Source organism: Ambystoma mexicanum, chromosome 4p (genome assembly GCF_040938575.1).
Source record: "Ambystoma mexicanum isolate Mex_15411 chromosome 4p, UKY_AmexF1_1, whole genome shotgun sequence".
Lineage (NCBI taxonomy): Eukaryota > Metazoa > Chordata > Amphibia > Caudata > Ambystomatidae > Ambystoma > Ambystoma mexicanum.
Window position 1 is genome coordinate 738,066,198 of NC_090927.1, and position 14,543 is coordinate 738,080,740.

Genomic DNA, 14,543 nt, shown 5'->3' on the forward strand with positions numbered 1-14,543 from the left:
ATGTAATTGGTATGTTAATCACTGACACCAGAGGCAGGGCCCAACCAAAGAGCAGGGCGGATCCATGGAGCCTTTGTTAGTTAATCAGGCTGGCCTTGGCAGGGGGAAACCTGGTCCTCCCCCTTCCTGGTGATGACATAATATACTCCTGGCTCTCACATTCCAACAAAGTATGATGGGGCAGATTGTGCCGGTAGGCTGTGTCCGCCCAGAGTACACAGGACTATGCATCTGTCGTGGTGTGAGTATAGGAAAATGTGTGTGGATTAGCCCCACACATTTTTCTGAGGTTGGTTTACCATCATTCCATTTAAATACAAATATGAGACTGGCATTGAGACTTGAGGTGGTGCTCCCCATTTTTGATGTGGATGATTAAGTTTGATTTAGAGAATGATGATAATTGTTGGTCTGAATGAGTATTGTTGAAAATACTTTTTTCTTATTATTAACTTGTGTTTACTTAGCATTTACCACCTGAATTGAAGTAGTCATTAAATACATCTACTATTGCTTTTTAACTAGAACTGTCTGTTCAATGTTCCATTGCTTACTGTTTGAGAACCAAATCAATTAATTTGTCTGTTTATGAAGATGATTTCTCTGTTTTATATATTAATAAAATGTATATTTTTTATTATATACCGAGAGTGGTGGAAGGTTCAATTTAAAAGAAACTACCAGTTATGCTAAATAATAGAGCGTCAATTGCTCAAAGAGGACATAGTATCCCACTCTGAAACTGACTACTGCCTACAGGCTTTCTTGTGCTAGTTTAAGGTTTGAAACCTATCCAGAGGGTGTTTTGCTTGTAGAGCAGGGTAACTTATTCCTCACACCTCCTTTAGTGTCCGTTAGCACCCCACTTTGATCCACTCAGGTAAGGTGGGCATTGTGAGAAACAGACAGGAGTGGATAACTTACAGAAGACGCTGGACTTAATGACTTCTCCAGGTGTGCAAAAGGCAGGGGGTGATCATTTTTGTAATTAGACACCAAAACAGCGTTTGATCGGGTTAGCTGGTCATTCATGAGAGCACTATTGAGAAAGTTAGGCCTAGGACAAGCATGAATGGGATGGATTCAAAAGCCGGTGTCCGGTCAAAGATTCAAATCCAAAAGGATCAAATGCCATAGGATCGAGTCAATTTGACCTAAAACAAAAGGGTTGAATTTTGTTTTTTTAAAATAGATTTTTTTTGGGGTTTCCGTTTTGGAAAAAAAAGTGTTTTTTTACCACAAAAAGGGGGTTTGGGGAGTACCCCTAAAAAAAAAAAGTTTAAAAAAAAACAAAAATCGACCCTTTTGTTTTAGGTCCTTTTGATTCGACCCTTTTGTCATTCGATCCTTTGCATTCGAATCTTTGACCTATAACCAATCAAGCCCTATATTCTAATTCCTATGCAAAGGATTTAGTAAACGGGGTCAGGTCAGAGCCCATTAAGTTATATAGAGGACGAGGCGGGGCTGGCCACTTTCCCTGTTGTTTTAAGTGTTGGTTTTGCAGCCATGGGCATCTAGTGTTAGAAAGGATGCTTCCATCAGGGGCGAATGAAGTTTTAGACAGGGAATTTAAAATTAGCCTTTTTACAGGTGACGCATTGCTGTATGTGAGAGAACCGAAGAACGCAATCCCACACACAGTGGAAGGTATGCAACCATATATTAGATGTTCGCGTTGCAATGTTAACCTTGAAAAATCAACTGCCTTTTTTGGTAATACATCAGACGAACATGAGAAATATTTAGAAGCCCTCCCTTTTCATATTCAGGCGGAGGGGATCAAATACCTGTTTTTTTCCTACCAAAAGATATATTGGATTTGTATCAAACAAATTATCTACCTTTTTGGGGTAAAATTTGCAAAGACATTGCTAGATGGGAGAAACCACCCTTCTCCGAGATGGGCAGGTTGAATTCTATTAAAGTGAACCTGTTACCCGGATGTTTATCTTTCTTGCAAATGTTGCCTGACCACGTGCCTCCCACCTTTATACAAGTGTTATGGGAAATATGAAGGGAGGAGAGACACACAAGGTGGTTAACTTCATGGCCCTATGCATTAAACTGTATTTAGCCAACCTTTCTGTGTTTCCAGAACTGGTAAGAGGCAGGTTAGAAAGAGTGGGACAAATGTGGATGGACAGGGAATATTTTTCATATGAAAAATTGGATGATGTGTTGCAGATTCATCCTCTGCCAATGTTTACATACATTCTGCTTAAGGGTACCCTAACAGATAGGAAATGTGGAGACAATATTAGAAGGAATCTAACGCCTTTTGAGAAGGTTATAATGACCCCAAAAAAGGATTAGTATTATGTCTCTGTTGGGAATTACTGCTAGCTGAACCTAAAGACTGACTAAAAGTTTGGGTACAATGAGGTAAGGACCTAGGTGAAGAAATCTCAGCTTAAAAATGGGTTTTGATGTGTGGTAAAACCTATCTCTCATAGATTGCATTGCAATACAAGTAGCAAGTACTTATTATACTGCATAGGTGGCATTATGCCCCCATATAAATTGTCAAAGATGTACCCAGATATAAGGCCACATTGTTGTTGGCACATGAGGTGACAACGCGTACACATTCAGGGATTTTGTAGATAAATGTTGTCTTGGATAAGAGAAGTGATGGGATTCTTCGCACACTCTAACCATTATTTGGGATTCATGAAGAGGGGGAGGCAAGCCATACATTTGGACATTTGCCACAAAATGTGTCAATGGCAGCGAGGTGCTGTGTGGCAATGTACTGGAAAAGGACAACAAAACTTACTAAGAGAGAATGGCTTAATAAAGCCTGGGAGATCTATGCAATGGAGAATTTAATACATATGTTCGAAGTATCCAAGAAGAACAGAGAGGACATGTGGCTTCCCTTTCCCAAGACTCTTTGCCCTGAAACTAGATGCACTCTTTTCTTTCTATGTACAGGGGGAATGGAAAGAAGAGGAATGGGGGAGCAAAGTGAGGGTGTGGGGGGCTTTTATACAAGATTGAAGAATGCTGGAAGAAACTTTGTTATAATGTTTGTTTAAAGTCTAATCCTGGATTGTGCCATTAAATCCTACGCAGTCTTTTATATAATGTTATACTTCCCTTTTCTCTTACCACTGTATAGCCGCTGAGCTGTTTCTTCCCAGACCTGCATTTTCTGCTCACTGTTTTGTGTGTGTTCTATCCATTTATCGATTTCCTGGAACTCTTTATCTGTTATACAGAGCTCCTCATCCACTTTCCGCAGATCCTTTAGGTTGTCCTCATCCTTAAAACAATAGCAAAGAGTAAACCATGTTGTATGGATAGAATTATTTTCTTATAAGTAACAGCAGAGACATATGAATGCGTCGTTTTGCACCACATTACTATAATTGATGTAAACCACAATCGCTGCTCCTCTCCCAACTGATGGGATTCCATTCATCAAAAAAATCATACAAGTATATTCCATCTCAACTCATTACAGTGTACGTGTGGGAATCGTCTACAAATCAAGCCTCCTAATCAATCTGTGGTGTCGTTGTGCCTTGGGTGTTGCAACAGAGTGTCTAAAAACTGTGCATATGTCCTTTAGTGTATTCTTTTGGAAACAATTACTGCAAAAAGCAGGCTCAATTCCATTAAAATACAGCAGGTCTCAGAACACGCCTTCCCTTTTAAGTAACATTTAAAGCAACCAATTCATGCTCACTCTTCTCTTGGCTGCTACTAGCGCTAGCCCATTGAATGAGTGAGCTATGAATTGCCTTTAAATAGTGTCTACAAACCTCCCATTGGCAAAGAGGTAACGTCCAGATCTATCATTAGTGCCATATGCTTTAAAACACCATCCCAATACTTGCTTACTTCAGCCCATAACCAACTTCAGTTAAAGAAAATGTCTGCCGATTACACTCTATCCCTGGGACACACATATGATACAGATTCGTCCATCGAGTGTAATACAGACTCTGTACACATGCACTGTACACATGTATACAGGATTATGCAAAGCCTGGAGAGGAGTGCAATATTCATCATCATCATCATACAGTCTTTATTCAACCTTTAGTATTTTGCCAAAACACATATTAAACAAAATCTCAGGGTAAAGGCAACAGGTACATACAAATCAAAACAACATTGTTTTGCAGTAAATGTTCTAAAATACAGTCCGCTTATGCATGTGCCAATGATTTAAATAGCATGAACTGCAGTTGTGAGTCCACTGGCAATACATATCTTTGAACCCAGGTTATCCTAAGAATGGCTACACGATTTAAAAATTCATAAACTGGATTCCAAGATGGTGGCTGGTAAGGATTAGACGTGCTGGTCGTGTACTCCTGAATACCGGGTGAAAGTAAAGCGGTCCACCACCCCGCTGTTTCCCGACAACCCGTGAAGGGACGTGGCGGAATTCCTGGCACCCATAGGGGGAGCTGCGAGGAGCGGAGAAGAAGAGGAGCGCCGCCCGGCAGAGTGGATTTCCCGGGCCAGAGCGGATTGAGGAAAAGGCAGTGAGGCCACCCTTTGAAGCGTGAGGCCCGGGCAGAGGAGGAGGACTCCTGGTGGCGGGGGCCCGGCTGTGGGTGCCACTTGGCTGCGGTGTCTGGTCTTGGTGACCGTACAGAAGCGGTTTACAGCAGCCCACGGGAGGAGTGCAGAGGGCGACGTGGCCTTGTGGTGCCGGGCGGGAGCTCGCCCCACTGGCGGAGGAAGAGAAAGCTGAGCAGCGGCCACGGTGGATTTCGTGCAGCGGCCCGAGGGCCAGGAGGAGGAGCGCAGTAGCGCGGAACACCGCAGTGAGTTGGGGGCCTCGCGAGGCAGCTAGTAGAGGATCGGGCGGGCCCCCGGCCGCTGGAGGAAGAGTGAAGGAAGGAGTGGGCGGCGGGAGTTGTTTCAGCTGCTCCCGCAGCCGCGGGGGACCCGGGTAGAGGCGGTAGCAGGAATCGTGAAGAAGCTGGGCCCCACAATGAGGCTTCTAAGTTAATGGTGTCCTTTAAGCCTCTCATACTGCCTTACCATGTCTAACTGCAGGCTGAGGGCCGCTGCTTGTGAACTGTTCCTATTGGCATGAAACTCACCATTACCTGCATAGTCGCGTCTTGAGGGGGTGACAGCTGGAGCTAACTGATTTAAGACTATAACAGACCACCCCACCAGCAAATAATCCCCCTTTCCCCTGGTGGTGACTTTCCAGCGGCTACGTCGATGATGCCCTAATCGGGGCGCCCCCGGGGTATAGCGGCTTCGTCGAGTGATCTCAGTGGCCCTAGAGGGGGCCGGAGGGAAAGGGAAGTCCAGGCATTGCGCACGTAGATTGGCCTCTGTGGAAATAATTGGTGGAGGTGTGAACCCAGCATGAGGCGAGTGAGCTAAGGAAAAGGAGGAATCCACGCGGTTAGAACTAGACTGCACTGATGGCCATACGAAACAAAGCGAAAAGTGGAAAGTCATCGCAGCACCCACGGGACTCTCAAAGCACCCTCCATTCTCTGTGGCCAGTACAGGATATGGGTGAGGGCTCGGAGAGCGGCAATGAGGGATTGGAGGAGAGGAGGACGGAGGAGGGGATGCGGGAGCTGACCCAGGTTAATAGACAGGAATTTCTGGGCGAAATCCAGGCGCTCCATACCAATTTGGCTAAGACATTTCAAGAGCAGTTTCAGCTCATGCGGGCTGATCTAAATGAAGCTCTTGGGAGATCAAGCGGGAACTGAGGCAACTGGGAGAAATAACTGATCCTCTAGAAAGGGGTCTTCAGGAAGTTGAAAAGGAAACTACAGCTAATAGTGAGGCCTTGGAGCACCTTGATGTGGCGACCCTGAACCTGGAGATTCAGATGGAGGACATCAAAAACAGGTCTCGGAGGATCAACATAAGGGTGAAGCAGCTACCGTAATCAGTTTCGGAAAAGGTTCTGAAACAGGAAATTCAGGGCATCTTCGCGGATATCTTGGGGGAGGCGGGCCCGGACAGCATTGAATTGGACCGCGTCCATAGGGTTGGCAGGCTCATTAAGGTGCCTGCCCCGAGACAGAGGGACGTTCTCGCCGCCTTTACCAGATACGCTCAGAAGGAGGCGGTTCTCCAGGCTGCGAGGAAAAAGGAACCAATAGTGTTTAAAGGCCAACAAATAGCTCTATATCAAGACCTGGCTAATATCACCCTGATGAAGAGGAGAAAGATGGCGCCCGTGCTGAAGGTTCTAAATGAGCGTGGAATACGCTACAAGTGGACATTTCTGTTTAGCCTAGTATTCGATTGGGAAGGTTCTCAATAACGGATAACGTCAGTCCAGGAGGGGGCTGATGTGTTGCGGATCGATCTGGGTGAGGGTCCCTCGGGCACTGCGGGGTGGGCCATAGGCAACAGGCCAAGGCAGAGGCCGTGGGAGTGGTCTACGGTGGCGGACAAAAGGCGGAGGGTTCCGATAGGGAATGGCAGTTCGCCAAGGGAGAGTGGAGGGGCCTGTGCAGAGGGTGGAATTGGCGGCAAGGGAAGCGTCTGAATTGGATTACAATGTGCAAGGGGTGGTGGACCCTTAAGGGTGGCAGAGGAGCTCGGGGATAGGGAGTGCAACATATTGGGATCAGTAAGGGCGATGAGGCCCGGTGGGGGGGAGGGAGCGGAGGGGGCAGTTGCTTGGGGGGGTTGACAAGTTGGGTGGGCGGGGGGGTGGTCTCACCCTAAGCAGGGTGGGGAAGGAGGGGAGGGAGGGCTTGGGAGTGGGTCATAGCACCTAAGTGGCCAACTGAAGTCTCATGGATTATGGGAAAGGAGGCAGAAGGTAAAAGAAGTGGGGGCTCAAAACACTCCCCGTTGGGGGTGGGGGGGAAGAAGGCAGGATGGACCTGGTGGGGGGGTAGGGGCCGACAAAGAGGAGCATACTGCATACCAGTTCAGTTTTCAAGTGGCTAACACATAATGTTAGGGGGCTGAACTCCCCTCATAAGCGGTCAAAATTGGAGCAATTCATCAGGTCCCGCAAGCCAGATGTTTTGGCGATACAGGAAACCCACTTACTGCGGAGGGAATATTGTTTGCATCGGGCCCCACTAAAAAAGGGGGAGTGGCTTTGGCGTTTGGGAGGGGGATGGACTTTCGAGTTACCAACACTCTTCGGGACAAGAGCGGGAGATACATCATGGTACTGGGAGAGAATATGGGTACACCCTACACTACAGCTTCGGTGTACGGCCCGAACGCGGGCCAAGATCAGTTCATGCGGGAGGTTCTGGGAACCCTGCAGGATTTTGCAAGAGGGCAGGTGATACTGATGGGGGACTTGAACCTGGCATGGGATAGAAGGAGTGACCGCACGCAGCATGAGGGGGGCCGTGGGGGTGCGGTGGCCTCGCCTCAATTGAAGGAACGGTGGGAGGAAGCTGGATTGCGAGATGTGTGGAGGGCGCTAAGGGGAAGAGAGGAGGAGTTCACATTTCTCTCAGATGTTCATAGATCTCAGTCAAGAATTGAGTATATTTGGGCGCCTGCACGCCTGATTGGAGGGGTGGACTCAATAGAGGTAGGCCCCATGGGGATAGCGGACCATAAGGTGGTTCACATGAAGCTTCGGCTGGGGGGACGCAGATCCGGGATGTGGGGTTGGAAATTTCCTGAGACGCTCCTGAGGGATCAGGTGATGCGGGAGAAGATAGAAGGTAAGGTCCGAGATTACTTTGAGCGGAATAACAGCGTAGATTCGAGCCTCGAGGTCAGGTGGGATACTTTTAAAGCTACCTTGAGGGGAGAATTAATCACAGAGAGAAACAGGCTGCTAAGAAGGCTCAAAGCACAGTTGGAAAGTGAAGTGGAGGCCGCCAGGGTACAGGTGGGGGAGAACCCCACTAGAAAAATGTACAAGGAATATAGGGCAGCAGAGGGCCAGTTGAGGATCTTAAGGACTAAAAGGGCGGAGGCGGCTATGCACAGGGTCAGATAAACATTTTATGCGAAGGCCAATAAGGCAGACTCACTCCTGGCATGCCAACTGAGAGGAGATAAGGAACGCGATGTTACTGTGGCCATGAGGAGTAAGGAGGGTGAAAGACTCACTCGGACAGAAGAGATAAAGGGGAGGCTGGCTGAGTTTTATGAAGAATTATATTCCTCAAAGAGTCCCTCACCTGGGCCACAGAGGGAGTTTCTTGGGGCCCTTCCCCTCCCACGGTTGTCTAGGGACGAGGGGAGAGAGCTAGGCCAAGTTATCACGGAAGACGAGGTGAGGGCAACCATAGCGGGTCTCTCCCATGGTAAAGCCCCGGGACCAGACGGCTACCCAGCGTCGTTTTATAAACTTTTCCTCATCTGTTAGTGCCACACTTAACACAATTATTTAACTCATTCAGGTCCAGAGGCAGTATCACGCCCTCGATGGAGGAGGCAAAAATAACACTCATACACAAGGCAGGGAAGGACCCCGAGGAGTGCACGTCGTATCGGGCTATTGCCCTCATAAACACAGAGGCGAAAATCTATACTAAAATATTGGCTAAGCAGCTGGAAAAGTACTTACCCTCGCTGGTCCACCAGGACCAGACAGGGTTTGTGGCAGGGAGGCAGACGGCTGACAATATTAGACGGGTTGCCCACGTAGTCGAGAAAGCACGGAAGACGACCACTCCGGCGATCCTCTTAGCGCTCGACGCTGAAAAAGCGTTTGATCGGGTGGAGTGGTCTTTCCTGTTTCAAGTCATGGAGATGATGGGTCTCGGGTCAGAGTTCAGTAGCATGGTCGAGGCAAATTATAAGAACCCCAGGTCGCAGATCTTGGTCAATGGAGAAACATCAAACCCATTAGGCTCAGGCGAGGGACGAAACAGGGGTGCCCCTTGTCCCCCCTGCTTTATGCAATATATTTGGAACCCCTTTTATTGGCTATAAGGGAGACGGACAAGATTCAGGGCATACCATTTGGGGGATGCTAGCACAAAGTGGCGGCATTTACGGATGACATGTTGCTCATGTTGACGCAACCGAAGGAGTCCATCAAGGCGAGCACAGAAGTGCTGACCAAATTCGGGGAAGTATCGGGTTTGTGGGTCAACTGGCAGAAGTCTGAGTTGATGAATCTATCCTTAGAGGAGAACGAGGCAAGGGAATTAAAGGCGCTTTCCCCGTTCAAATGGAGCCCGGGCGGGTATACAATACTTGGGGTTTCAGACAACCCCTTCCCTGGGCGGGTGGTACGGTGCAAACTACTCCCCTATGCTAACGGTGGTTAAGAAGGATTTGAGGCGGTGGAGTGCCCTTAGGATTTCCTGGCTAGGGAGGAGGGAAGTTGTTAAAATGGTGATTCTGCCCCGCATACTCTATCTTTTCCAGACGATTCCGCTGTCCATCCCGGCAGGCTTTTTTAGGGAACTGGACCGAGTGGTCAAAGAGTTCATCTGGGAGGGCAAGAGGCCGCGTTTGTCATGGCATCTCCTCATGGCGTCCAAAGGGCATGGGGGCCTGGGTTTACTGGATTTTAGGCGGTACCATGAAGCTGCACTCCTCCGAGTGATTAGGGAGTGGTTTGCGGTGGAATATAAGAAGCACTGGGTAAAAAAAGACAGAGCAGTCGCCCGACATCACCTGGGAGAGGTATTATGGCTTCTGCGGAGGCTGAGACCACCACATATCTATCTGAGTGATATTACAAAGGGAATGGTGGCCACCTGGGATAGGGCAGTGGAGAGAAGAGGGATCTCATCTTTTCCATCCCTGTTCACACCTATCTTTAACAATGGGTATTTTACGCCAGGGCTGGAGAGGGGTGCATTCCGAGCATGGGAGGGTGGGGGATGTAGGACGCTGAGAGATATGTTCCGCAATCGAAAGGTGAAAACCTTTGAGGAATGTAAGCAGGAATTTGGAGTTGGTGAGGAGGAAAGGCACAGATACTTCCAAATTAGACACTGGGTCATGTCGGCGGAGGTGAGGAGGGCTGCCACACGCGTTCTAACACAATTCGAACAGTTCCTCCTGACCCATGATGGTTCTAGAGGTCTGATTTTGGATTTATACAAACTCTTAGAGAGCACGGGCCCGGAGGTCACCTGGCCGTACATGAGGGCATGGGAGCAGCAGATGGGGGCGGAAATGGAAAGAGAAGACTGAGAAAGGCTATGGAGGGCAATTCCAAAGGTAGCTAAAGCGACACAACTACAGGAAGCATGGTATAGGTATATCTTTGGCTGGCACTATACCCCGGCCCGGCTGCATGCAATGTACCCAGCAACTTCAGGGGACTGTTGGAGAGGCTGCGGGGAGGTGGTCACAGCTACTCATATATGGTGGGATTGCCTGCGTATTAGACCCTTTTGGCGCGAAGTTGCTAGTGCCCAATCTCAGGCCTTTGGGGCTGGGGGGTAGCCTGGACCCTCGGTAGATCTTGCTGGGGAAGAGAGTGGCAGGAGGGGAAGAGGGAAGAAGAACTTCCAAGGCGAAAACAGTCTTTACCTTGGCAGCGATGGGGCTAATCGCACAAAAATGGAAGAGCCCAATGATTCCCACGGAACAGGATTGGCTGTTACACCATCCACTGGTCACCTTACGCACACGAACACCAGTGCAGTCACTAAGCCCTCCATCTCAGGTCCTGTTCTGCCTTCCTCTTCTGACCTCATGTCCTCACCCCCTCAAGCAGCACGGCAGCGGCGCACACGAGGGCATTTAACGCGCTATGGTCATATTCACCCATTGCAACATTGGCAGCTGCCCTGGCGTCTTGGAGACAGTCGACGGAGACGCCGGTTTTTTCCTTTGCTCCGTCACGCCCTCAGGAAGAGCCGGCACCGGCGTTTTGGAAACTTGGGTCATGTGACAAAGAAACGTGCTACATCATCGGTCACGTGATGGGTCATGTGACACTCCTAGGCCCTTTTAAAACCGGAGAGGGAACACTCATTCAGTGCTTCACAGCTGACCCAATCAGGCACTGTTCGGCGTCTTCCTGTCTCCGCATCTTGAACCTGGACTACGGACTGTTCTTCTTGGATTCCTCTGTCAAGCCCTTGGATATTGTTTTGTTCTGCTGTTTCAGGACCTTTGAACTGTGTTATTGGACTCCTTTGGATTACCCCCTGGTTACGACGAACTTGGCTGGCTTTTGACCTTGGAACTCTTAACGGATCGTTTTTGGATTTTCCTCTTCTGCTACCTTTTGGAGTACCCTCTCCATACAGGTTTTGCAGTGCCTATTTCTACAACAATCTACGCCTCACCGCTGCCGCTTGCTACACTCTGCAGCCACATGGAACACTTCCATTTTCATCTTTGTTCTTCCTGTCCTCAGACCCTTGGTAAGCCCCTTGATATTTGATACCTCGCTATTCAGTATATTGTTTGTCATTGTACTGACCCATTGCTTGCTTTACAGCGGTCGAGGGGTCACCGGTGTTCCTGGTTCCTGGCGTTCTTCGGCACTCAAAAAACCTGTGGCCTCAAGGATTGCTCAGGAAGTTATTTGTATCTTTCTGAGCGGAACTTGTGGACAGAGACCCCATAATCTTCACGACCTTCAAGTCATAACATTGGCTAAGGAGAATGTGGGATATTGTTTCATTGGAATGGGCCACATTCGCGGCTGAGGGGAAACTGGGGAGCTTTGCTGCTGATTGGGGTGAGAAGTTGGACTACTTGAGGGGGGAGTTTAGGGAGCAATGGTGCCCCCAAAGATTAAAACTGCTGGACATTCATGGCTGAAGAGCTGGTAGGGGGCTACCGGGACTGATGGACCTATTGGCGCTACGACCAGCGTTGGAGGGGTGAGGGAAGAATTTGGGTATTGATGTTGTTTTCTTTTCTTTTTAAAATTGATCTGTTATATATGCTGAAATCAATAAAAAGAAGTTACACAAAAAAAAAATCATAAGGTAAAATAAGTGCCTAGTGTATAAAATCCAGGTATAAACAATGACAATTCCAAATCCTAGAACAGTGTGACCAAATATGACAGTAGTACAAACATCAATCAATTAGCAGCATCAGATAATACAATGGGTGAGAAAAAGTGCAATTGATAAGTCGAATTGAAAATGTTCTTCCAACGATGGTTATTCAATGTAAACCCACATTGGATTTAGGTCCAAGTCAGATGGCACAGCCAGTAGAGCACTGGCTTTGAAATCCATGCCAGAGCCTGCCAACGCAGGTTCCAATCTCAGCAGGGCCAAAGTCAGCCTTTCATCCTTCCTAGGTCGCACACTGTGGGTAACAATAAGCGGTGCTCAGATGCCTGAGGGTTCATAGGCTATATAAATGCTAAATTATTATTATACTATGATCAGTATTTTTGCTCTTATGCGCCATGCCTGGTGGATATAGCTTGCAACATGGATACTACTTTTATGTCATTACAACACCCGAACAATAGGATGGCTTCACTCGTACGGCGTATGCCATAAACATTACATATGGACTTCAGGTATATCTTCATAGCCACCCAATAACCCTGGCAAAAGAACAGAAAGTGGGCCATGGACTCCCTTTCCAAACCACAAACTGGGCATAAGTCGTTGCCACTCCGATCCCACAGTGAAGTGCGATATGCCAGGTTCAGTTGTTATGGTCTAAATTTCATGTAGGTTGTGCATGCTAGTGGAAGGTTTACCAAATCTAGATATTATCAAACCCCAATACAGGCTTACTAGCCAGGTAATTGGCACCCATTGACAATCCACTGTACACATTCACCATTTCAATCTCAGCAGCCTCCTGTGAGATCCTCTTAGCTTTGACAACATCACCCTTGGGAGGGGTTATATCATGAGTCGTCCATGTTCTGTGCTAATAGACATTTTTTAACATTTTTTAACCAAGGCAATGATCTACCTCCCTCAAAAACCAAGATATGTACCAATGCATCACGAAATATACTCAATTCTGGGGTTGACCACAATCTGAACCAAAAGGCTACTGGCTTAAATCCTGCATCACTAGTAATTGGCCTAAGGCACAATTCCAAAAGAACAGGGTTGCCTGGGCACGCTGTGTGTAGTCCAAGCAGCTTTTTAAAAAGCGTCTTTCCGCCAGGCCCAATTTCTAGGTAAATGAATGCCCCCAAACCTCTGCCCCACATAGGGCTGCTGATTTTGCCTGTGCAATATGCATAATGAGGGCTGGTGAGATTCCGCCCCGTCAATTAATGTCAAAGAACCTCCATATAGTCCCCCCCATATTTTTTCAAAGTGCAGGTAGATTTAACTATTTGAGATATCCAGTTACCTTGGTCATTGAATCACACCCCCAAGTAATCAAAGGAACATACTTGTTGGGCTTCCAAGATGGCCGCGATGCTGTGAACACCGCGGCCTCCGAGCTCCCGACCCCCGAGACCCTGCAGCACTCAATCTCGACAGGAAAGCCCTACGCAGACTCCAGAATTGTCCGCAAACACCTGCGGCCAACAAAGGGGGTCCTGGGAGAACCCACGGTACCCGGCTGCGCCCAGGGCCCGCCATAAGATAGAAGGTCGCAAAGGACGTACAGACCTGGTGCACCTCCTACTGACACGGGAAAGCAAACCCTCCACTACGGTGCTCTCCAACGGGCCTCAGTGATCCAAGAGAGGCATCGTAGTGGAGAGCGGGCCTGAAGCAGTGGAGCCCAGGAGGACTGACTTGCGAGGAACCGCATCCACGCCCGACGCGGTGCCGCCTCCCCACAGGTGGGTGAAACCGCACGACTCCGGAAGCAGTTACAGGCAGCAGACGGACCTCCTTGCTTAGCCCGCACCAGGCTCTACCAGCTCACAAAAGCCCAACACATGAGAGAAATGGAGAGCTTATTTTCAGGATTGGGAAATTTTATTTGTCCAATTCGTCATCTGTTTGCACTTGGAAAAGAGCATTGCTAAGCTGAACGGTCGATTATTTTTGTGCATCTGCGACACTCGCAGCAAATATTGTAAGTGCAAAGGTAAATGACTTTATGGATAGCGATCACGCCCCGATACAAATGTCATTAGCAATTGATTGTAACACATTGGAGGTGGATGAGTTATTAACTCTAACAGAGCGCAAGCATAATGAGATCTCAATTTGATGGAATCCTTATGCTTGTAGAAACATAGTGGAAATGGTATCTGCTGAATTATATGAAAGGAAAGATTGTTATGTGCTAGATTCTAGGGACTCACAATATTGGGAAAAATAGTGGTCATTGCCATAAATAATGCGTTAACACATCTGGTAAAAAATAAAAAATTGTGCAGCACTGATAATCAGCATTTTTTCGATAAAGATACCAAAATCCTAAAACGAAATAAAAATAGAGGCCTGAGAAAGTTAAAAAGAGCAAACCTGAATCTATGCAAATATAGGTATAAAAGAATCGTATTCTAGAAAAATATAAGAATAAAATCAAAGAAATTAATATACTTAATTATATCAGAGGGCGCTAGAGAGCCGTCCAAGATGGCGGCCTCCCTGTGAGCTCCGCGGAGCTCCCCTAAAATCCTGACTAATCGAAGCATCTGTGGTGTGCAAATTGTCCGCAGTCGCCTCCGATCTGTAGCCAAGGCGAATCCGCACAGAACGTGGTATTTCATCCGTTGACACTCGGACGCCAAG

The 14,543-nt window shown here is 47.8% G+C and overlaps 1 protein-coding gene across 1 annotated transcript in view; it reads right to left on the reverse strand.

The window, feature by feature from the left end:
* The window catches only part of LOC138453438 (lebercilin-like), a 1,169,225-nt gene that overhangs the window by 84,267 nt on the left and 1,070,415 nt on the right, over positions 1 to 14,543 (reverse strand). Inside the window, exon 7 of the mRNA XM_069606292.1 lies at positions 3,115 to 3,268. Coding sequence (XP_069462393.1) covers positions 3,115 to 3,268 — 154 coding nt within the window. The remainder of the gene's footprint in view (positions 1 to 3,114; positions 3,269 to 14,543) is intronic.